General features: G+C 37.6%; 1 protein-coding gene across 9 annotated transcripts in view; it reads right to left on the bottom strand.

The window, feature by feature from the left end:
- LOC144437420 (chromodomain-helicase-DNA-binding protein 8-like) overlaps positions 1–17,397 on the bottom strand; it is a 204,858-nt gene that overhangs the window by 109,098 nt on the left and 78,363 nt on the right. For 7 of the 9 annotated variants that reach the window (XM_078126352.1, XM_078126353.1, XM_078126357.1 and 4 more), the window contains 2 exons: positions 14,898–15,188; positions 9,510–9,700 (listed from right to left, as the gene is read on the bottom strand). In XM_078126352.1, coding sequence (XP_077982478.1) covers positions 9,510–9,700; positions 14,898–15,188 — 482 coding nt within the window. The remainder of the gene's footprint in view (positions 1–9,509; positions 9,701–14,897; positions 15,189–17,397) is intronic. The other 2 variants (XM_078126354.1, XM_078126356.1) reach the window with 1 other exon arrangement.

The raw sequence follows: 17,397 nt of genomic DNA, 5'->3' as shown, positions 1-17,397 counted from the left end.
TTGTTTAATCTTTGAAACTTAGGTATCATTTTAAAGCCAAATAAATTTTCTACATTACACTTCCAATTACACACATCCAAACATCAAATATACAGCTAGAATTTGGGGTAAAATGATAAAATTTCGTTAAAAAAAATGAGTGTTGCTTATTTATTGTCATATCACAAATAAACAATACATTTATATCACAAATAAAATGCAAAATACCAACATTCATGTTCCTACAAAACTAATATATTCTGGTTGTATACTCAAAATGGGCGAAAATTTGATAAAAAATGTTATTTTAAATAATAATAATTTGAACGAAATTAATCAACGGCTCACTAATCCGATTACGACACAGTCTGTGCCGCACTGGCAATGAAAGTGTACTAAAATATCTGAAGTCGTCACCTCAATACCTTTTGAAAAGTTAGTTTGAGTAAATATAATTCATTATTTGACAGAACAACAAAAAATTACCACTAAATTTATGCCCAAAAACAATAAAAAATGCCCACAAGTTGGAAGTATGCGAGTCCGAATCGGGATGCCAAAGTGGCGCTTTTTGCCGACATGCTTATCCTCAAGAGCAAATATGCAGTCGGAACTTTCAACTAACGTTGCGACAATCTGATCCCTACATAAACTGTTTTGAGTTCACACAGCCATGTCCTTGTATAAAACAATGTATCGACAGTCAAAATTTAATGAAAATTTCTACGAACAGCACCTTTATTTACGTTGTAAACAATGTTAGGGGAGACAATTTTGCTTCGGCCATGTTGAAATTTTGAATTTTACGCTGAAAATCGCATGCAAAAAATCCGATTGGAAAATCGCCCCGATCGTGCACAAGTTTCCCTCCACTGACCTGTACACAGTGAGTTTGTGTTAATACAAGTCATTATTGAGCCGTAACAAAAAGAAATAAAACAAAAATAATCCATTTTATAGCCAAAAATTACAACCAAGACGTTAGTATGGGCGTCGGTACCTGTCACAAGATTGCGTAAATTTGCCGACATTCAAAAATCTAGACGTAAATTGCTGACAGTAGCTCAAATAGACAGAAGCGGGAATTTGATGCTTACACACGAGTACAATGTGTTCCCACAGCTAAGCACTTGTATTCAACGATGTATTTCGAGTCAAATTCTGTCGAAATATCCAAGGACAGTGCCATAATTTCTATCGTAGACCATGCTATGGGAGCCGTTAATTACCTCCGCCATGTTTAAATTCGATTTTGTTAGCGAAAAACGCACATAAAAATTACGATCGCTCGTTTTTAGGCCGTACTTCAGTTACCGTTCACTGTCACGCATTCAAAATGGCAGTATACATAAACAAGGCTAATACGCATGTGTGGAACTAGTTATGGCAGCAAATTTTGCAGCAATAGCTGCCGTTCAACGGTTTTACGGCGATGAAGGTGAATGAACTTTGGCGTCCCGGTATACCAGGTTCTCGTGGGCGCCCTAGCGCGTCCCGGTATACCGGGTTCTCATGGTGAAAGGGTTAAACATTAAGATATCAAAACTCACTTTGACACTGCAGCTGTGTTGAAATTCACATGATTAAAATGGGTTAAAATGGCTAAAATAAGTGCCACCAAAAGCCACCATTTCAAGATGTAAATTTCAAAAGCAATCCCCGGCGTGTGCTACGCGCGCGCAGTGCCTCGCTCCACTCAGCAAGAATTACCCCCTCTTGTGACAAAATCCTGGGGAGAACACTGGGCTAGTATATTTACACACACAGTAAACTAACAACTTCACTGAAAACTTTGAACTCAGTGTATGGTTGGTGTTCTGTAACAATAGGGATGTCAGCACGTCCAATGTGTGGCTCACATCACAACAAGATTTTTTAAAATACAGGTTAATTTGATTGTAAAAATAATGCATTAAAATCGTTCAATGTCACTGTTTTTTCAGCAAGACCTGTAGAATAAATAAAATTCTTTTTGAAAAAATAGCGCCAATGGCATTGTAGCACAACTGTACAGTTTTTAAAAATGAAATCCCATATGCTGATCCATGCTAGGTATAGGCGTTCATTAGCTGAATGATTATCCATACATTCATTTGTCTATTTATCCCTGTTATCTTTGCAATATATGTGATCATTTGGCTGTTGCTATGGGTGTGGTCTTTTTGCTAGGCACATTTGCATACAATTTTTGAATGTGTCTGTATCATATTTGCAAAATATGTGATCATTTGGCTGTTGCTATGGACGTGGTCATGTTGCTAGCCATATTTGCATACATTTTTTTGAATGATTATTCATTTGTCTATCAATTCCTAAAGTTATCTTTGCAATATACGTGATTTGGTTGTTGCTAAGGGCGTGGTCTTGTTGCTAGGCAAATAATATACGCTTTTGAATGTTTATTCAATTGTCTATCCATCCCTATGGTTATCGTTGTGAAATACATCACTGATTGGCTACTGCTATGGCTGTGGCCTTGTTGCTAGGCAAATTTACATACATTTTTGGAATGTTCATTCTATTATCTATTATCCCTGTTATCTTTGCAATACATCTGATCATTTGGTTGTTGCTATGGGTGTGGTCTTGTTGCTAGGCAAATAACATTTTTTGAATGGTTATTCAATTGTCTATCCATCCACATGGTTATCTTTATGAAATACATCACTGATTGGCTGTTGCTATGGGTGTGGCCTTGTTGCTAGGCAAATTTACTTACATTTTTGAATGCTTATTCATTTGTCTATCAATTCCTGTTATCTTTGTAATATATAAGATGACTTGGCTGTTGTTATGGCCATGGTCTTGTTGGTAGGCACATTTGCAAACATATTTTGAATGCTTAAACACCTCGAAGAATGTTCCCACCAAATTTCAGACCAATCTGCCCAATAGTTTTTGAGTAAGTTTTTTGACCAAAAATTACATTTTTCGACCTAAATCACACTGGTAGTAAGATCATTTTGATTTGAACAATTTCCCAACTAGACACCCAAGGTAATACACCCATCAAATATCATGGCAATCAGTACATGCAGGAAATTTAACCTGTCAAACACAGTATGATCATGGAGGTCTTGATATGACTATTTTTCTAAAATGTAAGCATTGACAATGCATACTTCTAAGATGTACCAAAAGATCTGCAGGTACCAAGTCAGCCCCTTCATATGCCGTTTGTAGGTGGACAGGCGTTGGTCAGCTAGATCATGTACTTGTATCTTTCAACAACTACTGGGCATTGAACTAGCTGACGTTCCCATGTGCCACGGACCTTGACAGCTCTGATGATGGGTGTACTGTCATCACTTATAGGTAAGGTAGTTAGAGTATTCACTACCCTAGAATCTCTCCAAGCTGTTGCAGTTAATCTGCCTTTCCGCCAGTGTACAAACTCTCCCGAGTAAGACGCTTAACTACTGTGCTACTGGGTTTCATTTCTGTGGGTAGTCCCTGTCTGTTTGGCCTAACAGTTCCACAAGCTAGTATTTTTTTACCTTGAAGCTTGGTAAACAGTGCTGGACTTGTATAGTAATTATCACAGTACACTTCGTGTCCTTTGTTGTAATATGGACGGGTTAGATTCATGACTACACTTTCTGTTACAGAGCCCTCACTAACTTGTAGTTCTTTCCCTTGGTAAACTTTCAAGTTCAACACATACCCGGAAGTTGACTCTGCTAGGTTGAATACCTTTATTCCCCACTTAGTAGGTTTGTTTTTGATGTATTGTTTGAATCCCGGCCGACCTTTAAATTTAATCATACTTTCATCCAAGCCTAGCTGTCTCTCCGGAGAATACATAGCTCTAAATCTCAACAATATTCTGTCAACGACAGGTCGTATTTTACCAAGCCGGTCATACATAGGGTCATTCCGGTCTGTCACTAATGTTTCATTGTTGACAAAATGCACATAACGAAGTATCTGGCAATACAGTAGACGGGGCATGTGTCTTCCGAAAGCTGGAGTTTGAGTTAACCAATTTTGAGACCAATATTCTCGACATGACCCTTTCTTATCGACTAACCCCATCGCGAGAGTAAGCCCAAGAAATACTTCGAACTGATCGGTAGTTATATCAACCCATTCAGACCTTCTGTTTTCAAGGTCACCAGGTTTCTGACTAGCGTAACGGTTGGTTTCGGTTACGATGTCGCTAATCAACTCTGGGGTGAATAAACATTTGAACACTTCTCTTGCTGATTTACCTGACATATCTCCGGAATGGGTGAACGGATTTTCATCAGGTTTGAAACAGAGAATTTGTCTTTCTATAATGCTAGTTGGGAATGACAAACATTTCCAACTTTTCACTTCCTTAATTTTCACTTAGAATACCTAATCGTATCATGAAACAAATTGACATGCATATGTATGCCATTGTATGTTGCCCCTGTACCAAGTTTGAAAAAAATCAGTCCAGGCATCTCCAAGAAACGGCTCTGGATGGACGGACGGAACCCAATCCATAAGTCCCATCCCGGCATTTCGAGCCCTGCTTGTCTATGAATCCCAGATGTTATCTTTGCAATGTACGTGATCATTTCGCTGTTGCTATGGGTGTGGTCTTGTTGCTAGGCATATTTACACAAATTTTTGAATGTTTATTTATTTGTCTATTAATCCCTGTTATCTTTGCAATATATGTGACCATTTGGCTATTGCTAAGGCGAAAGTGGTACTACATCCTGTACTACTCCTGGACAGAGATGGTGGTTAGGTAGGGTAAGATTGGGTAAAGGTAGGGATTTCAGGTGATTTTTAGTTCTGTATCCTACACTAGTAAACATTATGTCATTAGATAGATCTTGGAGTGAACAGTGTAATACCGTTTATATTTTGTAAATCGGACTTTGCATTCATGATATACAGTATTTTTTAGGTGAAAAAATGGGCCCGTTTTTCAGACAATACTCAGCAATACAATGCATGGTTAATTAGAAAGGACAATGGCACCAATTAACCTTGAAATTGGGGGTGGAATCAATATAAATCTTTCATATCTTTGTTATTTCCCAACCAATTTGCATCAAATTTTCAGTGAATGAAGTTTCAAATAGGATGTACTGAAGAAGATCAAAGATAATATGTCCATATGACCCCGTTGCCATGGAAACATGATTTTAATATAATGTTATGAATGAATTATTCATCAGTAAGTTCAATGATGCCATTATTCAAAAAAGTTTGTTGAGTATCTGAACAAAACTTCACACAGTGATGTATCAGGATGAAATATTTACATTTCCAAACTAATACTTTTGATCAAAAGTGGCCGTTACCATGGAAACGAGTCAAATCCATATTTTTAATAATTTTGTTGTTTTTACATCCCTGCCTCGACTACAACTACTATACTGTGATCTAAACTTCAACTAATGGCATGCTTGGGTGATAGCTCCATTTTGAACAGTATTTTAATAATTATGCGGGGTGGTTGCCATGGAAACAGATCCTATTCATAGTTTAGCGAAAATCATTTATTGGACCATAACTCTGGATATATTTGAGCGATTCTGACCAAATTTGGCATATACATAGATATATGTTGGGGCTGTATAATATGTAAATATGTCATTAATGTTACCATGGAAACTATGTGTGTGACAAAACTGTAACTCATTGAATACTCTTGGTTTATTTTAGGTCGACCAGTGAATGAACCACGGTTGTAGTGTAGTTTCATTCACTGAGGAATACTGCTATTCATAATTCCCACACATTTTTAACATGGACACATTGTGGTAGTGCATGTGAATAAAGTGCTAGTCATATTTCATTTATGTACAACAGTATTTTTATTTCTATTCTAAATCCTCAAGGACATGGTCTCCCTTCTTAAGATCTAACAGTAGTGGAAAGTGCCATGCTATTTCCTCATCTTCCTTTATTCACTTTTCTTCCCTTTCTTGAACTGGACAATACAGTTATAGATGTCACCAGTGACCATGGACTCTGACATATTTACAAAATGTTTAGAAGAACTGGAAAAAATGTACAAAAACAATAATCCATTAGCATTTTTAAAAAAAATATTTCTGCAGATCTATAGTGTCAGTAACCATTGTGTTTGTGTAAACTGGCAAATATACTTGTAGATGATGTAGACTGAAGTTATTTTACAAACCTTGCACAAGATAAGAACATACAACTCAATACAACCTGATCAAATTTATTATTACCAAACACAATAATCAAGTTTGAACCAGCCTTGGAAAAATGAGTCCACTTTCAAGTTTAGCATAGTTTGATAAAGATGAGACTGAGTATCAACCCATACACTGATACAGTTGGTATGATAATACAATACGCAATGCCATATACATATTTTGATGGTGTCCCCCCTCGCCCCTTTTTGCAGTATACATACTGCAACCCATAAATACGATCAAAATTGGTATCTAAAGACAATTATTTTAATTTGCTATTCTCTAACACTTGCTTTCAATCTCAATACAACATCAGGCCTGAAAAATGTGACGCCATTTTGTACACGTAAACTTTCTATTTCGAACAAAATCATGGAGTTTCAACAATTTCCAAGGTGTCATGACACATCAAAACACCATGTACGACTTCTTTATTGTGTTAACATTCATATTTACGCTTAAGTATGATTTGAAAATACGTCCTACCTGCAAATTTTCGCACAAGTTGAGATCGTCGCCACTTCTACAAACTTCTCAAAATCACGTCGTTTCAGCTACAGTTCCCGGATGTAAACAAGCAGTAGCGAGACCATTTTCAAATCGGGCGCTACGCATAACTTTGCCATACGAAGGGGCCAAATAATCATTTGAAAATTACTTATCAATAACATATTTTCATAAATTTGGGCTAAGGAAGTTAAAGTAAACAAATATTATTGACAAAAAACGTTAAAAAAGTTTGTTTTTTGGCGCCATTTTTAAAATTCTCAACCGGTTTTTTCACTTGACACATCGAACAATAGCCTATTCACCCCTCTTTGAGATGCGCCCCTTTTCGGTATGGTATGGTCCAGTTCAGTGATGCGTAGGCGGGAAATAGTGAACAGAGGTCGAGAGGTCATGTTGAAAAATAGTGTCCACGAAGGGCGACCGCGCATACGGCCGTAATTTTCGATCAAGTTTGCACTTTGTCGCGCTGTAACTTCGTTATTACCGGTTCAATTACTATCAAATTTGTTCAAAGTGAAGGTTATTTATTTATAACTAATATTTCAAATGCAAATCAAAATGGTTTTTGTGTTAAATGCACTTTAATGAGGAAAATCTGAGGTAAGACGTGTCGTTTCACACGGTGACCGAAAAAAAAGTCACGTGACTGAAATCCCTAGTAAAGGTAGGGGTAAAGGTGGGTAAATTTGACTTTTCGTGTAGTGCATGGGTGTGGTCTTGTTGCTAGGCGTATTTGTATACACTTTTTGAATGTTTGTTCATTTGTCTAAAAATCCCTGTTGCTATCTTTGTTTACAGTGTATTTCTTAGTTTAATTTTTTGTGTGACCACCTTAGTAACAATCCATGTGAGTGTATAGTGATAGTGAGATCATCTATCTAACTAGTATACATTCGCAAGCAAAAGCGTAGTTCCAGGGCACAGTTAGGGACATGAAGAGGCGGTGATGTTTGGATTGGTGTAAATTGGCCGATAGTGGATATATTGAGGGTAGGATAGTGTGGCAGTGAAACAAGGTTACATACCTAAGGGTTGGGAGACATCTGGTATATTACAGGACCATGGTAGCTGTAATATGTTTGCATGACATGGGCATTTCCCAATAGGTGAGTGTGCAGATTTGACATAGATGTGGTCTATTACTAGGTGCCTTTGAGTGTGGTGGCTGTTTTAACAACTTGGTTGAATTGGAAGCTGGACATGAATTTCTCAACTGGGTGAACTTGTTGTGCTAGGAGATTTTCATTGAAGTCTCCACAGATGACATTGTGGTAAACATTGATTGTGTGCAAGAAAGATGCAATGAGTTGGCCAAGATTGCTGAGGAACAAGCTGGTTTGGTAGTTTGGTATGTAGAAAACACGTAACCCCACCTAGTACCTGCAAACGAACGATCGGTGTCTCCGACTAAAGTAGCGAGATCCGTTCACGTCTGAGCAGCAGACCTACTTTGTTTTAGAAATCACGACAAGGCGAAAATTCGAACAAATATTTTATGTTACAGCAGTTGATAAAGTCATATTCAAATCAAAGTTTGTTTAGGGCGATGTTGATCTTTCTGACGTCGCTACTTGCATTCAAGTTACAAATAAAATGATATTCAGCGGAAATCAAGCATTCATAGAAGTTGTATACTATTGTAAGTGATGATAAATCAAAATTATATCAAAAATACTTGCCGAAATAGAATATTTATACTAAAAACATGGCAGCCATAACATTGAACGCCATTTGACACGTAGGTATATGTCAAACTTTCAGAGGTTATCACTTGCGACGAGTCGCCGGAAAACCAACATTTAATTCACGTAGGATGGTCTCCAAAAACCCTGTTCTAACAAAACTAGGCCGATCGGAATTTAAAACTAAAAACTCATCGATGGTTGCTGTAAACGAGAACTCCAAACAGTCATCATATCAATCGTCCAATGATGCGAAAGTTGAAATCTCCCTGCATACTGAGCTGATTAATGTTCATGATATGCCATGACATCATTCATGTCCTGCTTCGAATACGTCACTATTTTTCCCATATAAGGGTAGCACAATGCAAATGAATGATAGCGCTGACTTCAGCTGGAGATCGACGATTCGATTATGAACACGGAAGTGTGCCATGCTCCCACCACGTAATTTTACCGAACAAACATTGATTTTTAATTTAACCCCATCAAAAGGAGCACAATTTTGGAGGAGATGTAGAAATACCGAGGTCAATGTTGATGCACATAAATAAGTAGCACGATATTTTATAGGATTACGCCAAAAGATATAGGGAGTAGTCGAGCACAAAACTAACGACCACATACAATGTTTTGATACCAATATAAACAGATACAAGCTGTGTGATACCAATATATCTGTCCCTTAATTTAACAAAATCACAAATTCGATCAAAACAGGTTCACACATCGTAAACTCAACTTTACTGTACTATGATCGCTGATCACGCTTTCACCATGTGTTTCTGATGTAATGAGTCAGCATCTAAACATGACCCCTCAACTCCACAACTTTTAGTATAGTACCACCTCCAACACGATATTGTCAGCTATCAAAAGTTTTTAGCTTACGCAAATAGCGACGGAAATAGGGGGTCCCGAACGGCTAGCGTTTGCCGCAATGCATGCTGGGAAACCTGGAACAAAACTGTGTGGAGACCCCCCACAGAGTTGTAAGCCGAAAGTGGATAGAAAGTGAGAACGGCCGGTAAAACAAGAGTCCCAGGTCACCCTCTAGAGGGCACCCTGGAACTAATTAGCAGTTTGCCTTTGCAGTGATTAATGAGGCACACTTTATCATTTTAAACAGAGGAACTCATTACAAGTGGGTAGTTTTAGCAAACTTAGATGAAAAAACAAAACTTACCCAAAGGTCAGAAGACCCTTTTCAACTCTGAAGCACTCTACCCTTGTCCAACCAGACTGTAGTTGTTTCTTGGACACCTTTTTCTCATCTTCCTCGCTCTCACTTTCTGATGTAAATTCCATGACTTCATCAAGATTGCCAAATCTCCTTGTCTGTTTGCGTTGTCTGGGTTGATTTATAATACCAATATCCTGTGAGCAAAAAAAAATAGCCCCAATGGCGTTCTTAGCACAACTGTACAGTTTATTAAAAATGTTTATCCACATGTTGATCCATGCTAGGTATATGTGTTTATTTGATGAATGACTAATTATAATAATAATGTTGGGTTCTTATATAGCGCTTTCCCACTCAGTGCTCAAAGTGCTTTACAATTTTTACCCCTGGCTCGGATCAGAACGGCACAACAGCCCTTTAGTCTTCCTCAACTTCCCGGGGAGCATACAATCCATTGCAGCCATTTAAGCGCATAGGATTAAAGCCTTCACATTGCAACCTACATCCTACCAGGTGCCCCACTATACAGCTGGGTTGACTGAGGCACAGTTGTGGTTCAAACCAGAAACAAACAGCAGGCAGTGACGGGGCTCGAACCTGCAACCTGTAGATTCCAAGCCGGTCACACTAAGCATTCACCCATCATGACTCCAGTTGCCTATCCAACCATGTTGTTATCATTGCAATATGAGCGATCCACTGGCAGTTGCTATGGGTGTGGTCTTGTTGCTAGACATATTTGTATACACTTTTTGAATGTTTGTTCACTTGACTATGAATCCCTGATGTCATCTCAGCAATATTCCTGATCATTTTGATGTTGCTATGGGTGGTTTTTTTTGCTAGGTATATTTGCATACATTTTTTGAATGTTTATTCATTTGTCTATTAATCTGTTATCTTTGTAACAAACATGATCATTTGGCTGTTGCTATGGACGTGGTCTTGTTGCTAGGCAAATTTACATACATATTTTGAATGTTTATTCACTTGTCTTTTAATCCCTCATTATCTTTGTGAAATACACGACTGTTTGGCTGTTGCTATGGGTGTGGTCATGGTTGCTAGGGATATTTGCATACATTTTTTGAATGTTTACTTCCTTGCCTACCAGATGTTGTTATTTGACCAAAATACACTGCCATTTAGTTGTTGCTAAGAGCGTGGTCATGGTTGCTAGGGCCAATTGTCAAAAATTGTCAAGAAAAGCTGCATTATAACACTTCTAGAAACATCTCACCAAGTTTCAGTCTCACTGACCAAGTACTTTTTGAGATATAATTTTTTTACCAAAATTCACATTTTTACACCTAATTTACATATTACTGATGAGATCATTATATGCTAAATACTTTTTCATCTATACACCTCCAGATGCATTCCATTAAATTTCAGCCCAATCTGCAGAGTACTTTTGGAAATCAAGATTTTATATCAAAAAGACACATTTTTTAGCCCTAATTTGTATATTACTGATGGAGAATCATCATGTCATGAACAAATCTTAATTTGCATATTTAGCATGTTGAATGGAAGTCAGTCAACAAATTGAATGATTGTTATTAGTCCCCGCGGGACGGGGACTTATGGATTGGGTTCCGTCTGTCTGTGTGTCCGTCCGTCCGTCCGTCTGTCTGCATTCACAAACAAAATGGCTGCTAAGTGGCCATACTGGATCGTATCATGACAACAATGAATACGCACATGTGTGTCATAGAACACTGCCCTAATACCAACTTTGAATGAGATCTGTTCAAGCATGTCTGAGTTATGGCTTTAGACAGGGAAAATTTGCAAACAAAATGGCTGCTAGGCAGCCATATTGGATCGTATCATGAAACAAATTGATGTGCATATGTATGCCATTGTATGTTGCCCCTGTACAAAGTTTGAAAAAAATCGATCCAAGCATCTCCAAGAAACGGCTGCAGACAGACGGACGGACGGACGGACACACAGACAGAAGGAACCCAATCCATAAGTCCCTGTCCCGCGGGGACTAATAACAATCATTCAATTTGTTGACTGACTTCCATTCAACATGCTAAATATGTAAAACTACAGATGTGTAGGAGATCAAGTTGACCTTCTTGTTTTATTTTGATCAGCTAACACAACGTAAAATGCTATTATAGATCAAAAGAATTAGACACAAACGAAAATCGATCCTGTGTCATACAGGATGTGTTATTTAACCATGATTAGATCAAGGGCAAGAGGCAACAATTCAGGTGTCCAAAACAATACTGAATAACATGAATAAAGATAACATCAAAAAGTTCCGTCAAGTTCTTGTTTATAATTATTTCAGTATCTTGAATCGATAATTAATATCTAATTATATTACATAGTGAAATACATATATCGATCGAATCGCACTGGAATATAAATAGAATACACAGGACACTGATGTGGAGTGTACTGATTGAATAGCGTTTATTTCCCTCGTTTCCCACGTTTTGGAGCGTCATTTCAAATAATATCTTACTTTTCACCCCCTTAACAATGTTCCCACCAAATTTCGCACCAATCTGCCCAGTAGTTTCTGAGTTTTAATTTTTTTTTGACCAAAAATCACATTTTTTTACCAAAATCACACACCTGTGATGCGATCATTTTGATTTGAACAATTTCCCAACTAGACACCCAAGGTAATGGACCCACCAAATATCATGGCAATCAGTTCAGCGGTTTTTGACTATAAGTTGTTTACACACACACACACACACACACACACACACACACACACACACACACACACACACTCACACTCACACACACTCACACACACACACACACACACACACACACACACACACACACACACACACACACACACACACACACACACACACACCGGGAGATCCCTATAGCACTACTGAACCTCAGTTCAATTGTGCTAAAAATGTTTCATTTCTTAAAAGACCAGAAAGTACATACATATAATATTAATTTTTATTATTCCATTTCTCACCTTATACCCAAAATAACATATGTGTAGACATGTATGAGTTCATTAAAATATACTAAAAATAAAGAAGTATGTAAATGTGACTCATAGCTAACTTGGCCCTTTATTACATGTATATCATTATCATTTCCAGATTTCACCACAATTGTTGCCTGGTTAAATGAAGTAGAACAGAATTGGCATTGGGCTCCCTTGTGTTTAGTTGATTGTAATAAAGATACCTTAGGGTCGACGTCAAAAGATCGATGTTTACAAAAAAACTTAATTGCTTTAGTTTGTCAAAAACGATTTAACGCCATACTTGGCAAATTTAGTACGATTTCAAGGCTGCTTTTACCTAAAACACTGCGTACAGTCGGTCCGATTTATCAGCGGTACGCGGTTCAGCTTTCAAATTTGCTGCAAAATAGGTATTTGGGAACGAGGTGGGTATCCAGAGTGTGCGTACGCACATTTCATCAGTTGGCGTCGTCGAGACACGAAGGGTTCGGACAATTTTCTGGTCCATATATGTTCTCCTCACACAATTTATAAATGCCCTTCGAACGACTTTCAGAAACTAACGAACAAGATTTGGGAGTTATATATCAAAAAACAACAGGGCAAATCCTGGGCCGGTGTACAGGAAAGCGCAACAAAGTTGTGCAATTGTGGCATGCCAAATACAAAAATGACCGACGGTAATTAGCCGAGTTCATGTCCCAGGAGGTCGAGTCGAAACAATCTATTTTGAAATACGTTAAAAAATATGTTTGAAAGTTAACGAAGTCACAGTGGGTACGTGATCAGAGCCGATCGTTCAATCGCAGTGTTAAATTTTAAAGGACCTTCACGATAATTGATTTCAATAGACTATGTGGAGAGGACGTTGCCAAAATCCCACTACGCGAAGGTTCTAAGTTAGGCCATAAGTTATAACGTGAAACTAATACGAATGTAAATCCGGAAATTACCGATGAGATGTCATGTTTGATGTGACCTCTCAACTTGGACTAAATTGTCGTAGATAGCGTGGTATTGCGAATGTTTATTTCTACACACGCAACAAGTTGATCGTTCGACTGATGTTGATTCAACCCTTCGTGAAAATCAAAAGTTCGATCGCCTGAAATAATTATTTAGCAATAGTTTAGCAATTTCAAACAGATTTATAGATGTTTGTAGATGATAGTTGGAACATGCATGTGAAAGCCTAGCCGTGGCCGCCGCGTCAACGTGTTCATCACTGTCGTGGTGCGATGTCACAGTCAAAATCAACGGAAACGTGCGAATATATACGACTCGACAGAAACAACTTGAAGGCTAAAAAGCATGAGAGCTGGGAAATACAATTTCTAGTTGAAACTATGTTTTGCAGAGACAGTTAAATGTTTTACAGTTTGAATTGCAATGTTACTACATATAGTTCTTTACTCCAGTGAAAATGGTTACTTCATCCGATCTAATCTTTGGAATGGCCTTTATATGGGAAGTGGTATCCTGCTGTTTGCAAAACATCCTGTCAAGTTTTATGAATCAAATCTATCTGTACAATCAATTTAGTCGAACTAGTTAACAAAGGCGATTCCTACACTTTCCCGACAGGCCCTGTATTTTTCAGTTAAACAAAAATCATCCGATCATAGTGTTGCTGATGCATGATGAGCCTACACCCAGTCACGAAATGTCTCCCATTTCAAAAAAGAAAGTGAAACCAGACATACCAGTATTAGTAATCAATGTGACGACATGTAAATTCAGTGTTGTTGTGTTCTGTTGGTTTTCAATAAAAGTATTTTTCTGAGTTAAAATGGTTTTCTATTTAATTATAATTCAGTATTATATTGGTACGTTGTTTGAAAGTGGAAGTATACAGTATGAGTCTGAAACGATTTTCAATTTTAGGTCAGTTAAGTTAGATGGGGGGGTGGGGGGGTCTGGGACCTAACTTAAGCAATTAAGTTAGATATATTATATTGAACTTTTGATGTTGCCCCTTATTGGAGTCTAATTTGAAGTGAACTACACAGTTTACATCTGAATCACCAAGATGTTATCAGCATAATCCTGTCAGGTGACATCACAGTGAAGTCACCTGACAGTAAACTTTTGTCAATTGTGGTACCAGTAGGTTGTATCCATTGATAGACATTTTCTGTATACTTGGTTCCATAGAATGACTATGTTTAGGAGCTGTTTTCAGTCAAACAAACAGTATTGTTCTTGAGTACTCATTGAACATTTAACTGCTAACTGCTCTATGTATTAGAGGGACAAGACCTTTGATCATCAACAGCTCATTTCAATTTTTGACCATGTAAAGTTTGCAATACAGATAATTTCAAATTTTGACAACAGATATACAGATTCAGATTTCATATTCAACATCCACAACTCACACTAGTTAGACTATTCACACTCAAATAATGACAAAGACTTACTCTTGATTTAATTTCATCTGCATCTACATCTGCCTTTTTGGCCCACTTCTGCCAGAAATCGGGGTCATCTAATGAGATATCCTGTCTGTCAGAAGATGACACAAAACTAGCCTTGGCAAATGTCGATCCTTTGCCTTCAGACTCTATCTGAATGACCTGAGTACGACGTTGAAGGATGTGATCAATGTCTTCTTCACAGAACCTAGATCCTGAATCATCATCGTCCATTATTGCACCATATGCTCCTTTACGTAGTAATTCTTCTATTTCCTTTTTGGACATTGACGGCTGCTACAGAGATGAAAAATTAAAGGTTCTTTTAAATGTTGTCTTTGTGGTAAGTTGATATATGTCTAAGTGCAGTGATTGCAAACAAGGTAATCTGCAGAAGGGAGACAATAATGGAAACAGACATATATCTCTCCCCTGCTTCACGTTATAGCCATTGGTGCTAGCATGAACCTGGTGATGCATACTACTGTCAAATTTTGAATCAGTGTGACATAAGTTTGAAAGGGTTGGGTGAAAAATGTTTCTTTTTGAGTATTCCTATTGTAAAATGTCACAAGTCACTATAATAAACAACAACAACAATAACAGCAGCAGCAGTATGTTGCTGCTGCTGCTACTACTGCTACTACTACTACTACTACTACTACTACTACTACTACTACTACTACTACTACTACTACTACTACTACTACTACTACGACTGAATACTTTGGTCCATTCATCTAAACTACCTTGCCAGACACATTTCAACTGTGACAAATACATATTAACCCTTTACTTCCTGTACAGCTTAGAGGGTATAAGACCCCCTAGTGCCTGGATTTTTTCAGAAAATACCGCCAACGGCGTTGTAGCACAACTGTACAGTTTTTAAAAATGCTAATATGCGAACAATAAGTGTTCATTTGGTGAATGACTATCCAGTTGCCTATCCAACCATGTTACTCTCTTTACGATATATGCTATCATTTGGCTGTTGCTATGGATGTGGTCTTGTTGCTAGGCATATTTACATACATTTTTTGAATGTTTATTCAATTGTCTAATAATCTCCATTGTTATCTTCACAATATATGTGATCATTTGGCTGTTGCTATGGGCGTGGTCTTGTTGCTAGGCACACTTGCATACATTTTTTGAATGTTTATTCATTTGTCTTCTATTCCTGTTGTTATCTTTGCAATATTTGTGATTATTTGGCTGTTGCTATGGGCGTGGTCTTGTTGCTAGGCACATTTGCATACATTTTTTGAATGTTTATTCATTTGTCTTTCTATTCCTGTTGTTATCTTTGCAATATACATGATTATCTGGCTGGTGCTATGGGCGTGGTCTTGTTGCTAGGCAAATTTACATACATTTGTTGAACGTTTATTCAATTGTCTATTAATCCCTGTTGTTATCTTTGTGAAATACACGACCGTTTGGCTGTTGCTATGGGCGTGGTCATGGTTGCTACGGTATTTGCATACATTTTTTGAATGTTTATTCATTTGCCTACCATATGATGTTGTTATTTGACCAAAATATACTGCCATTTGGTTGTTGCTAAGGGCGTGATCATGGTTGCTAGGGCCAATATTGTCAAATGTTTTGAAGAATAACATGCAGAAACATTTCACCAAGTTTCAGACTCTGTGACCAAGTACTTTTTGAGATATAAGTTTTTGACCAAAAATGAACATTTTTACACCTAATTTGCATATCACTCATGGAATCATGGTATGCTTAATATTTCTTTGTCCATACATCCCTAGATACATTCCCATTAAATTTCAGCCCAATCTGCTCAGTAGTTTTGGAATTATAGATTTTTAACCAAAAAGACACATTTTTAGCCCTAATTTGCATATCACTGATGGAATCATCCCGTCATGGACAAATCTTACTTTACATCCCCTTAAGAATGATCCCACCAAATTTCACACCAATCTGCCCAGTAGTTTCTGAGTTTAAGTTTTTTGACCAAAAATCACATTTTTTGACCCAAATCACACATCTGTGATGCGATCATTTTGATTTGAACAATTTCCCAACTAGACACCCAAGGTAATGGACCCACCAAATATCATGGCAATCGGTTCAGCAGTTTCTGAGTTTAAGTTGTTTACACACATACACACACACACACACACACACACACACACACACACACACACACACACACACACACACACACACACACACACACACACACAGAGACAGACAGACAGACAGACGCCGGGCGATCCCTATAGCACTACTGAACCTCAGTTCAGTTGTGCTAAAAAACAATGCCAATACGCATTGATAAATGTTAAATTGCTCGAATTTTGTTTCTATGGTAACTATTTTAGACAGTGTGTGGTAAGTATGTTACAAATCATTAACAGTTTATAACAATATCAATATTTTGAATTTTGCTACTTTTATGCAAATTTTATGCAAATTATCAGCTCTAGGCATACCTGCTTACCTCTGTCCCTACTATTCTTTACTGATTTTTTAT

Source organism: Glandiceps talaboti, chromosome 7 (genome assembly GCF_964340395.1).
Source record: "Glandiceps talaboti chromosome 7, keGlaTala1.1, whole genome shotgun sequence".
Lineage (NCBI taxonomy): Eukaryota > Metazoa > Hemichordata > Enteropneusta > Spengelidae > Glandiceps > Glandiceps talaboti.
Note: the sequence above shows the minus strand (reverse complement) of the source record. Positions and strands in the feature narration are given on the sequence as shown.